Below are 16,270 nucleotides of genomic sequence, written 5' to 3'. Positions count from 1 at the left end.
TGCATACCTCTGCTATCACTGAATATTAAATTATTGATTATGTTAATTTGTCGACCTACTCTCTAGTTCTAAACAAATGTAACTAAAGACTGCTATAATTTGTAGTGCTGTCTTTAAAAAAAAGATACAAACATCTGTAACAGAATCATTGTTTTTTGATAAAATTATAATATTTTAACTATAGTAACGTGAGAAAAACACTTAACATAAGCTGATCAATAGAATTGACGAGCTTAGGTCAACAGTCGCCCTGTCTAGTCAAAGTTTAGTGTTACTAGTTTTAAAACAAAATTTTAGAATATTTTGGGTACACTATAAGTTATTCAGTTATGTTTTATATTATGTTAATTTATACATTTATTTGAAGCTGTAAATTCCATCGTACGGTAAACCAAGTAAATATTAATAATTAATAATCTAATTATCTTAAAAATTAACAAATAAATCGAGTGTTTAACACATTTTTAAAAATCACATGGTTGAGAAAAATGACTTAAAGCTTTTTAAAATGTTCTAATGTCAAGAAAAAATTAAATGAAAAACTCACAACCAACAAGATAAAGAAAAGGACAAGAAATAAAAGATTTTATCCTGCTTAAGTAAAACAAATGTAACATATTTTTTGTTCTAAAGAACTTGCCGTTTTATCCATAGGTGTACAATGTGTATAAAAAACAATAAAAAGGTGTCTTATAATGAATATTTTGTTCAGCTTTGCATACAATACCTTCTAAGTAAATAAGCTGTAGGTTGAAATCTCAAGAAAAAAAAAAACAACAAAGTTTTGCATACATTTATTAATTCAAAATTTTTTATGCATATACATAATTAATTTTCCTACATTATCCAATAATTGTAAATGTTTAACACAAATCTGGATGTATTATATTTCTTACCAATTTTGTTACAAAAAAAAAATTAAGATATATAAAAAAGTGTTACGTGACGTAGAGTTTCACGATTTTACTGAATTTTTCACGTAACTTCTTGTACCACGTTTGTGTTATTCTATCACTTTTGGCCTGCAGGAGGACTTTGGGGCACTAGAGATTTTAAAAAAAACCAATATATGTCAATAACATACGGACGATGAGAAAATAGTTTTACTAAAGTACATTTTCATAATATGTCATTATCATGTTTCTATTTGTGTCTACTCACTCCTAGTATTTAATTTTGTCAACAATACATTTTAAATTGATTTTAAGTTTCTTAATGTAACGGCCTGGGTAGGTGGTAGAGAACACGTCTGCTAAACTTTCAGGCTCGTGTCATACGATTCAGTCGGTAGGATAACCCTGAGTCCACCCAGCCCTGACGGTACCTGAACTACGCTCTAGAAAGTAAAGACGGCGGGGCATAAAGCTTACCCTACTAGTCCTTCATATGACGAGGTTACAGAAAACATTTGCCTATGGACTTCTAGTTTCAAAAGGGTAACTTATGATAATTTAGACAGTGTAAGCTAAATGAGGTAGGGCCTATATCGGAGAAAGTTTAGTAAACAACTGAAGTTATTTTTTGTCTTGAACAAGTGTGTTGACGGCAATAAATTATTATCTGAACTATCCGTGGCCTTTCATTGGTTTATTAACGGCGGTATTAATGTTCAGATTAGTCAAGAATATAATAATGTAGTTGACCCTAGATCGTAAGTTAATATTCAGAAGCGGGACCTAAAACCTAAATTTTCTTGGAGATACAGTAACAAAAAGTGATTGCTTTACCACCAAAATAAAATAAATTGTTTTATTTAAAGCGTCAAAGACCCTGAACGTGTGAACTTATTTAGAATTAACCAGCGTCTTCACGCTTTCATGGCCGTCATGAGATATATTTTGAAAAATGACGACGGAGTGGAACTATGTATCACTACCGAGTCGAGCTCAACACTGCACATAATATCGCAACAAAGATGTAAACAATTGCTGGTCTAATGACCAATCACACATTGAGATGTAGAAAATACTTTAATTGGCTACTAGAATTTAACCAACCACGAGATGTGGACGTCTGTTGACTTAGGAGATGAAGCTCGAGTGATAGACGTTAACCAGTTAAAAACAAAACTTTACCTAAATCAATGTTTGTACATGTGTCTGTTGATATGCTATCTAAGGAGCTGGTGTAATTGAAATGAGATTTTCATTAATAATTATGCAAATTAAAAAATCCCTGTTTGATACCATAGTTTTGTGAGATTATCTCTCTCGTTATTTTCAATGTGTTACTTTCGCTGATTGCAAATTTACTTTCTAAACTATGATAACTGTGCATAATAAAATGAAAATAACGCATAGTATCAGAGGACACAGTCGATTTACAATAAAAGAAAAAATTAAAAAATACCTTGAGAAAAAGAAATTAAATATATATTTGTAACCCACATGTTCCATATCGTGTAGGCGTGTAATCGTTGTTTGATGCACACATGCTTATATTCATGCAGTTAACAAAAATGTCTTACTTTTGAAACTCTGACTGCAATGGTGTAGAATTGTTATACATATACCTAACTTAGAATAAATAACTATGATTACCTTGTTTAGTGTATATTGTCATATTGCCAACAATTGTGTCTCTATAGTTTGCTCTAGCCACACAGACATACATGTAGCCATCATACATGTCTTCTGTTTGAAACTTCAGTGTTGACGTATGACGGTACTGGACACAGGTTGTCCCAGAACTGATTTGAAAAGGTTCATAAACTGATATAGCATTTTGTACAGGATATGACGTGAAACTGTTGACGTCAGAACTAGAAGGGCCGTACTTCCAGGTAAAGGTTAAAGCTTTTGGAGCCTGATCAAAATTAAAAATGAATAAAACTGTAGCAACATATGTATTGATCAGATTATGTATGTGTGTGTGTGGGTAAAGGCTATGGTTATAAACAGACAATATCAAACTCACGTTAACCCTACACGTCAAGGTAATATTAGACCCTGCACGATTGAATGACTTGTATGGCCCCAGATCCTCTTCGTACTGGGGCACTAACACCAGGGACTGAGGAACAACTCTGGCTGTATTGTTTTAAAATAACATCAATAGAAAATGGAATTAGAAGGTTGGTGCAGGACTTCTTAGGCTTAAAATAGAAGAAAAATTTAATCACCCTCATTAATACATTTAGCAACAATAAATTTATATCGTATTTAAGAAAAATATTAAAATTTATTTTAAGTACAAATGAGATACATGTTACGTTATAACACAAATTAATGTGATTTGATTAAAAAGTACACATGCAAAGGCACTGGACTAGACTATAGTGTTTGTGTAATACATTGATCCCACTTGCCTCTGCTGGTGATATTTTGATAGCTGCTTGCTGTCGTTTCATCATCGTTTTCATTTAGGTACGTCGCGTTACAGAAATACAAGCCAGCATCTGAACATTTAGCATCATTGACCACAATTTCTATTTTAATCGTGTTCCTGTTAAGTGGTCTATCAGATGTTGCGAATAGGCTACCAGTGAATTGAAAGCTCCAGTTTCTTGCAGGTGAAGTTATTGGTGGTAGCTACGGATGAAGTTACAGATTCTTAAAAACATAGTATAATACGTTATAAAACAATACAATACACGTAGGCCTAAATCTCTCTCTCTCTCTCTCTCTCTCTCTCTATATATATATATATATATATATATATATATATATATATATATAGAGAGAGAGAGAGAGAGAGAGAGAGAGAGACAAAACTCACTTGAGACTGGTATGGAGGTGGGTACAGTCTGTATCTTGCCAAAGTTTTTGGCCGCGTCCCCCCATATAGCGACGCAATAGTCAAGGACACGATAGTGGTGACATTTGTTGGAACACCAGCACGTGACGCGTCACATGTCACAGTAAAAGTTCCGCCTTCCTCTATGACACTGGGACTGACTAAATCACCTTTAGTGGTTTGACTAACGACTGGCCAAATAGTGTTTTTATTAGAATGTACCTCCACAACAAAGATTATAGTCAAAACATAAGACTTATTATATACTATATAGCCTTACTCGCGTGCCCGTCCTCGCCTATTGCCGCGGGGCTAGTAGAAATTCTGACGAAATATTTTAAGAGGGTTTAATCAATGCGTTACCAATCTTATATTCTTAGACGTGTGGTGTTATTTTCTAAAACTGAGTTATTTAAATGTAAACAATGCCTGCACAATATTTCTTGTATCATATTTGTTGGGGCAAGGGTTTACCTACACTACCGCTGTCTGAAAGCCTTGAGTAATCTCTTTCCGTAACACTGAGGGGGAACACAATTCATCGTCCTCCCATGTGTCAGGTTACACTATCACAGGGGCTTCACATAACGCACCTTGCTCAGTTTAATCATCAAATGTCGTGGGACACCGTGTCAATATTTACGTAGGCGCCATAGTGCTCACGTGAAAGCCCGGGGATACGCATGGCTCGATTTAGTGAGCGACTTTAGCAACCCATTGTATACATAGTCTATCGCAATCTTTAAAACGAGCTTAAGTCCTATATTGATTCAATATAGTCAACGATTATTGCTGCACATCAAAGTCTTTTTTTAAACGAACGTAGGCGCCATAGTGCTGACAGTGGAGTTCGTGGCGCTTCAGTCACGTAATATCAGCGGCGCCAGCGGCTGCGCCTTTATAGATTTTCCGTTGAATATTTTAGTATCCAATCGCCACGAAACTTTGCGAAGATGTTAAGAATACTCCTGGATAAGTTCCGTAGCGCTATGGCGCCTACGTTCATTTTAAACAGTGCGATGGAATATGGATAAGACGGGGTATTATAGTCGTTCACTAAATTGAATCAGGTGCGTCAGCCGGCGCCACTGGTGCTATTTGGCTCCCTGAGCTATCCTCAGAGCACTATGATTCCTACGTTAGTTTTAAAGAGCACGCTACAATATTGTCACGGTGGCACACGACATTCGATGATTAAACCAAGAAAGGGCCCTACGCGGCGCCCATGCGGTAGTGTAACAGGGGCTCCAGAGAGCGCCCCTCTACGTCTCTAACACTTGGGCGGCCGCCGAAGTGTTTTCTACCTCAATATGATTGAGGTTAGTACTTGTAAGGTTTTTATAATGCTCGCTCGCTCTGGGGTGTTTGGTAGCGTAATCAAACCCGCGCACCAACAACATTGATTCAAGAACTATAGCGCCTGTTTTGTTTCCGTATCAATAACTGTTTTCGAAAGACCACGCGTCTCAAAATACACAATTGGTTACTATTTGATGAAATCCTCTGAAAGTATTGCGTAAGTCCGCAGCCACAGCGGGACTGGAACACTAGTATATATATATATATATATATATATATATATATATATATATATATATATATATATATATATATATATATATATATATATATATATATATATATATATATATATATATATATATATGTTTATATATATATATATATATATATATATATATATGTTTATATATATATATATATGTTTATATATATATATATATATATATATATATATATATATATATATATATATATATATGTTTATATATATATATATATATATATATATATATATATATATATATATATATATATATCAATGGAGAGAGAGACGAGATAAAAAGAGAGATAAAATAATAGAGAGCACATAAAACAACGAAAGCAACCAACCTGTCGACCTAGATCCATATATCAGCAACACAGCTAAGCCGAACAAAGCGTTGCTTGCCATTGTAAGCTTTGTTTTGAGCAGGGCCAGAGAATGCTTTCCTAACTGTCGAGCGTGTAGAAGCATACAGGTAAATAAAGCAGGTAGATCGCTTGAACAAAACAAGTTGTTCTGGTTTTACTAGATTACAGTGCAGTGAAGGGACGTAACTTGAGGAGAAGATTGTAAAGAGCTATTTCGCTTGTCAACAAGATAATCGCTGTGCAGAACACTAAGAAAAAAAATATTGCGGCCTTGGAGTCTAGAAAAAAGGCGGGTTGGGGGGGGGGGGGGGGTGTGCGAGGACGTCTGCGTTCTAAACAAGTGACTCGTGTTTTTTATTTTTATTTTACAAGCTTTTATTTATTTCACAACGTCTGTTTGTTTACAATTGTACAACAAGTCGATCTAGTGAAGGCTATAAGACGCAGTTTTAAAGCAATTTGAGACTAAAGGGAGGTAAAAAAATTAAGAACTCTAAAATATTGTTACGTTAAGCTGCTTTTCAAGGAGCAGATAATCGTCTTTTAGATCTCGCGAGCTACTGATAGTGTTTTAAAGAAAATATTTCTAGTCGCAGCATTGGTAGTGTTAAATTTATAAATGATTAATTACTAAAAAGTAGAACATTAAAAGCATATAAAATAACCTAAATAAGCTTGTATATGCACTGAAAAAAAAGAAAATAAAACTAACTTGCTATATTGCATAAAAGCTTTAGTTGCTAAAATATGTATTGGCATTAGAAATGTTATTTTAAATTTGTTTTATTTTTGCTGATATTAGCTTTTATGCTGTTTAAATTTTCAAAATATAATTACATTTACCAGAAGAAAAAAAAAACGACACGTTTACACATTTCTTCACACTCGGTTAAGGATTTATATAGCGAATTATTTTTAATTATTTACAACATTTTGTATAAACATTTCTGTGATGTAACGTAAAATATTCTTCAATGACAGAATCAAAATGTGGGACTCAGATAATGATTGTCAGTTTGAGAATCCAAATTTCTTTCAAGTGTGTCATAAACATTCGCTGTGTTGTGATTTTCGCTTGCCGTCTCGTCCAAATGTGAATCGTCGATATTGGCCACTGCTGAATTCTGCGTTCGATTAAAGTCTATGTCGTCATTGTTTCGATCACACTGAGCGTCGCTTGGGTCGTCTATGCTGCTGTAGACGTGCTGCTCGTCCCCTAGTTTTGGTCCGTGTGTGTATGCTGACACGGTGCTCTCCCTAACACCAGCTGCATCCCGTGTTATGCCGTGGCTCCCGACAGTACGAACGGGCAGCATGTATCCATCATTGTCCGTCGGTGGACAAAAGGCATTGGACATTGATTCACTTGGTCTGCGGTTTGAAGCATTGCTACGTCCTGTTCCTGAAATGAAACAGACAATCGCGTAACTAGTAACATCGGCTATGGCTATGGCTATGGCTATGGCTATGGCTGTGGCTGTGGCTGTGGCTGTGGCTGTGGCTGTGGCTGTGGCTGTGGCTGTGGCTGTGGCTGTGGCTGTGGCAGTGGCTATGGCTATGGCTATGGCTATGGCTATGGCTATGGCTATGGCTATGGCTATGGCTATGGCTATGGCTATGGCTATGGCTATGGCTATGGCTATGGCTATGGCTATGGCTATGGCTATGGCTATGGCTATGGCTATGGCTATGGCTATGGCTATGGCTATGGCTATGGCTATGGCTATGGCTATGGCTATGGCTATGGCTATGGCTATGGCTATGGCTATGGCTATGGCTATGGCTATGGCTATGGCTATGGCTATGGCTATGGCTATGGCTATGGCTATGGCTATGGCTATGGCTATGGCTATGGCTATGGCTATGGCTATGGCTATGGCTATGGCTATGGCTATGGCTATGGCTATGGCTATGGCTATGGCTATGGCTATGGCTATGGCTATGGCTATGGCTATGGCTATGGCTATGGCTATGGCTATGGCTATGGCTATGGCAATGGCTATGGCTATGGCTATGGCTATGGCTATGGCTATGGCTATGGCTATGGCTATGGCTATGGCTATGGCTATGGCTATGGCTATGGCTATGGCTATGGCTATGGCTATGGCTATGGCTATGGCTATGGCTATGGCTATGGCTATGGCTATGGCTATGGCTATGGCTATGGCTATGGCTATGGCTATGGCTATGGCTATGGCTATGGCTATGGCTATGGCTATGGCTATGGCTATGGCTATGGCTATGGCTATGGCTATGGCTATGGCTATGGCTATGGCTATGGCTATGGCTATGGCTATGGCTATGGCTATGGCTATGGCTATGGCTATGGCTATGGCTATGGCTATGGCTATGGCTATGGCTATGGCTATGGCTATGGCTATGGCTATGGCTATGGCTATGGCTATGGCTATGGCTATGGCTATGGCTATGGCTATGGCTATGGCTATGGCTATGGCTATGTAGACGAACATGAGTTCGAGCATGATCATGTGTATTTGTATACAGTTAAGAAAGAGAAAGTATTTCGTTTCACTTGCTTTGTTTATACCACGCTGCTAAACCAACTGTCACAGCTATGACGACAGCTACAGGTATGAGCAACAGGTAAAGCGACGTATCACCGTTTGCTAACATAGACGCTTCTGTAATCTAATTTTTAAAAAACAAGAACATTAAATGAAAGAACTTTAAAATTACATCACACGGTAATATGCAATAATTAATAGTATTTATTATTTATACCAGAATAATTAACGTGGATATACGTAATGGTTTATCTTTGTACATTATATATATATATATATATATATATATATATATATATATATATATATATATATATATATATAACTTGAGATCTTACGAAACACCATTAAAACAAAATACACTCTCCAGAAACATATACCCATAACACAAATGTAATTTACAAAATAGAATATAAATTAAACGAAATCAAAACAGATAAATGAATGCTAAAAGATCAAATAGAGCTATAGCTACTGGGTTTTGTGAATATCGTCATGTATCCAACAATTGTGTCTCTGTTGTCTTCTGTAGCCACACACACATACATGTAGCCATCATACATGTCTTCTGTTTGAAACTTCAGTGTTGACGTATGACGGTACTGGACACAGGTTGTCCCAGAACTGACCAGCACAGGTTCAGCAACTGTTATATCGTTTTGTAAAGGATATGACGTGAAACTATTGACATCAGAGCTAGAATGGCCGTACTTCCATTGAACGACTATGACTTTCGGACCCTGATATTACAGAAAATGTAATGTTTAATACACGTTACACAGAACGTAATTCATATCAGAACAACTTCAAAATCAAATCGTTATTTCCTATGTTTTAATTTATTAAATTGCAATCCATATTTCACACATTTTTCTTAATTAAATTCCTGCTAGTAATTTATTTTTTCAAAATGTCATTTATTTATACTAATTTTAATAATAATACATTAAGAACAGCAACAAGTGGCTTACTTCTAATTGAAATTCCCATGATATTACAGTTATTATAGTTTATAGTTTTACATTTGTAATATCATCTACATTGGTTTTTTAATAGCCAATGTAAGAAAGTGAAAATATCCAACTCACATACAAATTACACGTCAAAGTAAGATTAGACCCTGCAGGATTAACTGAGGTACCGGGTTCCTGTCCCGGGAACTGGGGAACTAAAATCAGGGATAAGGGATCTACTCGGGCTGTTTGAAAATAAGAAAAAGTAAACAGAAAACTCCTTAGGCTCTGATCGAAATTGCTAAAATAATACAAGTTAAGTGTAAAAGTCATGTTTCATCAACCTTGTAAATAGACGTTTTTTTTGTTGAACATTTTTTTAAAGTAAATATGTTCTAAAACAAAGAAGTAATCAGTCTTGTTTTGACAATAAAAAAAAATGTATTACAAGATAAAAGCATGCAGCTCTAAAGATGTAATGGGCAGTTTATTTAAAGAACTGAATAACGACACAGTACCATAGCTGCTGATATTCTGGTATTGTTTTATCAATACGACGTCTCCTTGGAAATCTATATACCCGGCATTACAATAGTAGACGCCAGCATCTGCACATTTAGCATCATAGACCACCATTTCTATTTTCATCGTGTTCCTGTTGTTTGGTGTATCTGATGTTCCTTGTTGGCTTCCAGTAAATGCAAATGTCCAGTTTCTTGCAGGGGAAGTTTGTGGCTGGGACTAATTAAATACAATAATATTTGACTTTGTGGCTTTGCATAATTACATTAATACAATTATTTTAAACCTGTGGCAGAAAATAATTAAATTATTTAACTATTAACCTTATATCGTCGCAATAATAATAAGTTAGAAACAAGCGACTATATCTAAATATGTATGTAAGAAAATTATAAAAATCGAATAAATCTCACTGTGTATGGCGATAAATAAATCCTGTATCTTGCCAAAGTTTCAGGTTCTTGAGATGTCTGCGCTGTCCATCCTATGAACAACGTCGTTATAGTGGTAGCCGTAGCTGGAACACCAGCACGTGACGCGTCACATGTCACAGTAAATATTTGTCCATTTACAATCACACTTGGACTCACTATTTCACAAACAGCTTATAAAAATAACCAGAAGAACAAGAAATAATTGTAATACAACACAGTCATATATGGAGGTATATATATATATATATATATATATATATATATATATATATATATATATATATATATATATATATATATAATATATATATATATATATATATCTCAATAGCTAGGGACACCAACCCATCTAGTAGAGAGAATACGTGTGGATTCCCTTTATGATTAACAATGCTTGATTTCTTTCAGCAGCTTCTGCAACCTCAGATAGTACCAAACATGATGTTTGATATTGTTTTAGATTTTAGACTATACGGCAATGGTCTAGAGAAGCATCATGCACGGTGAAAGTATTGTCTAGTCAACAAATGCTCTTGTAAAAGCAATAGAATTCTAGAAAATGAAGACGTTTCTTTGTAACAAGCCAACCATTAATGGGTGTTACTGTGTTAAAACATGACCAAAGTGTAGGCCTACATGTTTTGTAAACAAAACTTTCTATTTATATCTTGGTTAAATATAACCTATTGTTAGAACACAGTTTGACATTATTATTGTGTTAAATCACATCCTGGTTGACAACAAATCGCGTAAAGCCTTTACAATGTTTTCACAAGTCAACATTCTTAGTTTATTTCATGTAACATGGTGTATTTAATAACAAGGTAAAAAGTTGACCTATATCATAAACATGTACTCGACTATCATACGAATAGAAAAATTAAAAATAAATATGCAAATAAGAAAACCTTTCAACATTATTTTAATGAATATTCATGTGCCTATTGTTATATATATATTATATCGAGTAGAAGTTTGTTCTATAACATAAGAACGTTTCACTGAAATGTGAGTTATAATATATGAACGGCTTACTTGATTGAGGTCTGTTTGTAAAAAACCAGAACAAAAGAATGCTATAAAACATTGTGACCATCATGCTTAAAATGTTCTATTTCAACCAAAAACCAACGTCTTAATTCAGCTTGAGAGAATAACTGATGACGAGGCCTTGCTGTTGAGTTGGCGTCATGTTTTAAGAATGTCAACTGTTTAAAAAACAAAGAAGGTTTTTGCACATCACGTGATCACACGCGACAGCCCACCTACCCACTCCCGTCTCACCCCCATGCCTGCATGTAAGTTCAGGTGTCGTAGAGTGTCACCTTTTTACTTTCTCGTATACAGAGTAGGCCAAAAGAGGAAGTATTGTGATCGTGCACATAAATCACACGAAATTTTGACAGTTTATACCGTTCTACACATCAGCACATCATATACAGAGTATAGGGGACTTATTTTAATTGGGCGAAAATAAATTCTAAACCCATATTGATCAAAATTGTAACAACGCATATTTGTAAATGTGACAATACGTTGTTATTGTGAGTTATTTCTTTAATAGAGACGATGAACAGTTCTTTCATCTTCCAACTTTACTTACAGTAATAAGAATATCCATCAAGAATAATAATAGTAATGATAATCCACGAATAGTCCACAACAGAGTAACGGCTTACATTCTTCTATTCAGGCACACCTTGTCCACCTTACGCTCACCTTTTATACCTTTCATTCTCTCCCCTAACGTCAGTGAGCGATGTAAGAAAAAGCATGGAAAAACATGATTAGTCGCTCACACAGTCCGTCCGTTGACCAGGTACTCTACTTTCATACAAGTCCATGCTAAATATAATATAAATAAACAATACCAAAAGTACAGTCTGTTACAAAAATCTCAGAGTTTAACGCGTCTGAAAAACTGGGCTTCGCAATTTTGTCTGTATGTTTTTGTCTGTGTCTTGTCTGCCTGTTTGTGAACACGGAGTACCGTTTCATTTATATTGACGAAATTTGATATTTAGATATTATATCGAATACGTAGCTATGTTTTAATATATGAACGATTGTCGGTAACCTAAAGTGGTACTTATTCAACTTCCGGTTTCTAAAAAGCCTATAACTTGAGTACCATTTCCTTTAGGTGGAGGAAATCTACATATAAGTAACACATTATAAGCGCATGTTTCTTTAAAATTTTGAACGAATTCCAGTAGAAAATTGTAGTTTATTCTATTGCCATGTGAAAATAATAACTTGAGCACTGTTCCATATTTTACTAGGATTTTTTTTCAATGTTTTAGTGATCTTCAATAAACGGATGTTGTACTTTATTTCTGTGTTCTACCATGCCGATAACTTGATTAGCGTTTCAGTTGTGTAGACGAAATGTTAAACGTAGGTGTAAGATCTAATTCTCCTGATTCTATCGAAATAGTTAATTTTAATTTTCTGTCTCATTACAAATTAAATAAAGTATTATATTTTATTAAATATTTTAAAACCGCAGAGCAAGTTGCCTAACACTAAGTTTATATGAAAGTGCTATAACCCAAACGATGCAATGAAATCTTACCTATCATCGAAACTGAAGTGTGAGAAAAATGATTAACTTCTCAATCTCAAGAGCAATATAACCATGCTGAACCCATGTTAGCATTTCAATTTTAAAACTTGTCGAGACTGAATAGCGTCTTTTTGCACTGACTGTTGTTTTTTGTATAATTTTTGACGGTTTTTGTTTGACATTGTATAGGCTAGTCCCTGTACTGTTCACATTGTTTAAAAAACTCTTTTAATGACCAAAATTTTTTATTTGAAAAAAAAAAACAACAAGAAAAAAAACAAAACAAACTCCACTAGAGTTTTACAGTGTGATGATTAACCTTTTTATACCTATTCGTTTTTGTTTTAACTTAATTTAACCGACGTATTTAATTTTTTTTTTGTTTTCCTAGTGTGCCATTTACCCTATATTTTACACATAATACATTGTAATGAATGCAAAAAACGAATAAAAACATTAATTTTTTAAAAATATATGTACATTTTATTTTTTTGGTTATTTATTTCTGTATTTTGTTTTATATATTTGCAAAGGTTATTTTTATATTAGTCCGCTGTGTAATAATGTAGAAGCTAAATAGAAATAACTACCTGTGGCCATTTAAGGGGTACCCAAATCCGACTAAACACAAAAAAAGTATTTTTTTTTCACAATGATAGACTAGCGATTTTGTGAAAAAGAAAACAGCAGATCTACTGCAGCGGTGATTGTTGTACAGTAACTAACACACACTATTTCGTAGGAAAAACACAAACTACGTGAGCTCTATTGTGAAAGATAGAGAAACCTTCAAACCACTTCCATGACATATCGCTCCTCTTGATATAGTAAAATAGGGGTTCCCAAAAAATTCATTTTAATAGTTCTGAACTCAGAAAATTAAAAACAATTTCTTCTCTTAATTATTATTAAAATAAGGTATACTATATACTGACAGAGCTATAAAAAGGTATGTATTCAAGATTAATAATATAATCGCGAAAAAATATCAGAATAAAACGTACACGGGAAATCATAACACCTATCAAACCTCCGTGTTTAATTCCTTTGACAGGCCTGTCGGTTATGAAGTTCCTAAATAAAACTAATTTACCTTCTTTACTAAAAGCTTTTGTCGCTAAAACATTGTGTGGTAGAGGGGGGGGGGGGCTTTTTTCTAGTTCCGCCACTGTGTATCATACAGTAAATATACTGTTTTAAACATTAGTAAATGGCGGGGCTGGCGTCCTTATTGAATGGCCAAGAAGAGAATGCCTGGAAAAGTCAATAGCCACAGGCAGCCTATCCGACAATTTTAGGGCAGAAAAAGAAGCTATAGAGCATGCAGCAAACCTCCTGTCAGAACACCCTGAATCACCAAATTGTCAGATAGTATTTCTTACAGATGCCAAATCTGTCCTGCAATCCCTAAAAAATCCAGAGTCCTATACGCAATCACTTAGGACAGCACTAGAAAGGCTAATAAATACCTGTAGCAGAATTGTGCTGCAGTGGATCCCGGGCCACTGCCAGATCCAGGGTAATGAGATTGCGGACCAGCTGGCAAAAATTGGGGGAAAGAAACAATAAACCGGAAATCACGCTACACCCAAAAGAAATAAAAAGAATAATAAAAAAACAAACAAACGCAAATGTGGTCTGACACACACCCTCACTACAATAAAGATGATGGATATTATAATTTGACACGAAAACAACAATACATATTCTTTCGACTTAGAACAGGCCATAACAGACTAAATCAACACATGCATAAAAAACTAAAGGTTGGGTGTGGCGAAATGTACCCTTGTGGCAAGGCCCCGGAAAATACGGAGCACGTCTTTCAGGAATGTTCTTTGTATAGCCAGGCGCGAGCCAGACACTGGCCCCTGCTCACCCCACTCAGGGAAAAATTATATGGGGCACCTGCCAATCTGGAGACCACAGTCCGGTTTGTTCACGAAGTTGGACTTGTTGTCTAAATCCTCCACCAAAGTCTCAATTAAGAACGAAGAAGAAGAGAAGAAACATTAGTAATGTTTCTCTTGCCTGCATTCTACGAATAACATGCTCCGCTCTATGACTATTATTTTAAAAAACACATTTGTCAACTGATAACAAGAGTAGCTCCTGGATTACTTTCTCAATTCACAGACATTTGTTGTCAGGGAACGTAACCCATTTTAAATGTAACGTCTGTAAATCATTTGTTACCTCCTCTTGCTTCACATTCTTTATCTCTTCAGAACGTCCCCGTTTAAAATAAAGATCAAATGGATGATTTTTTTTTTAAATTCATTAAAATGTTTATGTAATAATGGACTATACGGTGATATAAATGATTTTCTTTAAATAAACTACTATTTAAATAACTATAAAGAAAAACGGTGGTCACTATATTATCTATTTGGTACCTTAAATAAAATTTAGGAAGAGACTAACGCTTTTCTATGAAGACGTGACGACCGAGGAAGCAAGTTAAATAAAAGCTGGTAACAAGCTGAATTATTGTACCTTGGTGACACCAACAGTAATGTTTACTGTCAAAATAAGGTTTGTGCTTGCGGCGTTTTCAGTGTTAACAACAAAATGTTTGGCCAAAATAATACCGAGCATTTTATTGAAATACTCTGTATTGCCTCGATAAAGAAACAATTCATCCGAGGCTAGGTGGGTGATGTTTCAAATTTCGTATTCAGTGGTTCCAAAGTAATTATTGCATTCTCCTTGTGATATATATATATTTTATTATTTATTTTATTACTATGAACCTATTTTCATCTATATAATGTGATCGCTATTTTATTACATAACTACCATGCTACGCAATCAGCAAGTTAAAAATAAACCGGGAGTGATCTCCCCTAAACTTTCTCAAATATTCTTATATACCACTACGGGGGATGGCAACTCGGGATATAGACATTATTGTTAATCCATTTTAATTACTTTTTAATTATGAGTACTTTATAAATTCACATGCGTTTTTTGAGAAATCGGAAATAGCGCAAATCACTATTTTCGTTCAACAGAAATTACCCAAAAGTTAAAAGAAGACAGAAAATTAGATCTTTTACTTGTATGTGAAATTTCATTTATCTATCTAAAACACTACTAAAGTTATAGGCTTTTTAAAAATTGAAAGTAGAAAACGTTCCACTTTCCGTATTAGGAAATCGCTGAAAAGTTGATACGGATCTACACATTTGATATTATACTAATATATAAAATTTCATTCATCTAGCTGTAACGATACTCAAGTTATCGTGTTTACACACACACACACACACACAGACATACGAACAAGGTGGCAAAACTATATTGTTTTCCGACTCAGAGAGATGTAAAACGTCGAGATTTGTAAAAACCTCGATTTTGTTTTTGCACGATTACAATACTTTCTCTATACTCCGTATACGAGAAAGTAAAAAACTGATTGAATAGAATAAACAATTTATAATTATAAGTTTTATTTTGCTCGCAATGTACGCAGGTTGTGTGTGTTATGGCACAATTTCTAACTTTTTTCACCTACTTCTAACGCAGTGATTTCAATATACTTCCAAGATACATTCGTCTTTCTATGATAACGCAAAATTATGTATTGTTTAATTCAAATTA

The 16,270-nt window shown here is 34.8% G+C and overlaps 3 protein-coding genes across 5 annotated transcripts; all 3 read right to left on the bottom strand.

The window, feature by feature from the left end:
* Positions 1-822: 822 nt before the first annotated feature.
* LOC131944816 (uncharacterized) lies at positions 823-5,755 on the bottom strand. 2 transcript variants are annotated; one of them, XM_059305636.1, is made up of 6 exons: positions 5,647-5,755; positions 3,718-3,926; positions 3,304-3,530; positions 2,917-3,025; positions 2,541-2,805; positions 823-1,043 (listed from the first exon to the last, which is right to left on the bottom strand). In XM_059305636.1, the coding sequence occupies exons 1-6, from the start codon at positions 5,705-5,707 to the stop codon at positions 1,012-1,014; spliced, it is 903 nt and encodes a 300-aa protein (XP_059161619.1). In that variant the 5' UTR covers positions 5,708-5,755; the 3' UTR covers positions 823-1,011. The 2 variants fall into 2 exon arrangements, with proteins under 2 accessions (XP_059161619.1, XP_059161629.1); XM_059305646.1 differs by lacking the exon at positions 3,718-3,926 and having other exon boundaries at positions 5,647-5,747.
* Positions 5,756-6,557: 802 nt separating this feature from the next.
* LOC131944834 (uncharacterized) lies at positions 6,558-8,303 on the bottom strand. Its single transcript, XM_059305683.1, has 2 exons — positions 8,205-8,303; positions 6,558-7,069 (listed from the first exon to the last, which is right to left on the bottom strand). The coding sequence occupies exons 1-2, from the start codon at positions 8,299-8,301 to the stop codon at positions 6,651-6,653; spliced, it is 516 nt and encodes a 171-aa protein (XP_059161666.1). The 5' UTR covers positions 8,302-8,303; the 3' UTR covers positions 6,558-6,650.
* A 257-nt stretch (positions 8,304-8,560) lies between these two features.
* On the bottom strand, positions 8,561-11,283 carry LOC131944827 (uncharacterized). 2 transcript variants are annotated; one of them, XM_059305660.1, is made up of 5 exons: positions 11,137-11,283; positions 10,081-10,271; positions 9,664-9,886; positions 9,281-9,390; positions 8,561-8,932 (listed from the first exon to the last, which is right to left on the bottom strand). In XM_059305660.1, the coding sequence occupies exons 1-5, from the start codon at positions 11,198-11,200 to the stop codon at positions 8,648-8,650; spliced, it is 873 nt and encodes a 290-aa protein (XP_059161643.1). In that variant the 5' UTR covers positions 11,201-11,283; the 3' UTR covers positions 8,561-8,647. The 2 variants fall into 2 exon arrangements, with proteins under 2 accessions (XP_059161643.1, XP_059161653.1); XM_059305670.1 differs by having other exon boundaries at positions 10,081-10,184.
* Positions 11,284-16,270: the final 4,987 nt, after the last annotated feature.

Source organism: Physella acuta, unplaced genomic scaffold (genome assembly GCF_028476545.2).
Source record: "Physella acuta isolate Inbredline_101_S28 unplaced genomic scaffold, ASM2847654v3 ptg000048l, whole genome shotgun sequence".
NCBI classification, from domain to species: Eukaryota; Metazoa; Mollusca; class Gastropoda; family Physidae; genus Physella; species Physella acuta.
This window is presented reverse-complemented; position numbering and strand designations above follow the sequence as displayed.

Bases quoted from the DNA above. Each gene is read 5' to 3' on its own strand.
- LOC131944816 (XM_059305636.1), bottom strand. From the start codon at position 5,707: ATGGCAAGCAACGCTTTGTTCGGCTTAGCTGTGTTGCTGATATATGGA. The intron at 3,531-3,717 runs GTGAGTTTTGTC...CTTCATCCGTAG, and splicing joins CACCTCCATACCAGTCTCAA to CTACCACCAATAACTTCACC. The intron at 2,806-2,916 runs GTGAGTTTGATA...AATTTTGATCAG, and splicing joins CCTTGACGTGTAGGGTTAAC to GCTCCAAAAGCTTTAACCTT.
- LOC131944834 (XM_059305683.1), bottom strand. From the start codon at position 8,301: ATGTTAGCAAACGGTGATACGTCGCTTTACCTGTTGCTCATACCTGTA. The intron at 7,070-8,204 runs GCAAGTGAAACG...GTTTCATTTCAG, and splicing joins AGCAGCGTGGTATAAACAAA to GAACAGGACGTAGCAATGCT.
- LOC131944827 (XM_059305660.1), bottom strand. From the start codon at position 11,200: ATGATGGTCACAATGTTTTATAGCATTCTTTTGTTCTGGTTTTTTACA. The intron at 9,887-10,080 runs GTGAGATTTATT...GTATTTAATTAG, and splicing joins TTTATTTATCGCCATACACA to TCCCAGCCACAAACTTCCCC. The intron at 9,391-9,663 runs GTACTGTGTCGT...ATTTTCAAACAG, and splicing joins CCAGAATATCAGCAGCTATG to CCCGAGTAGATCCCTTATCC.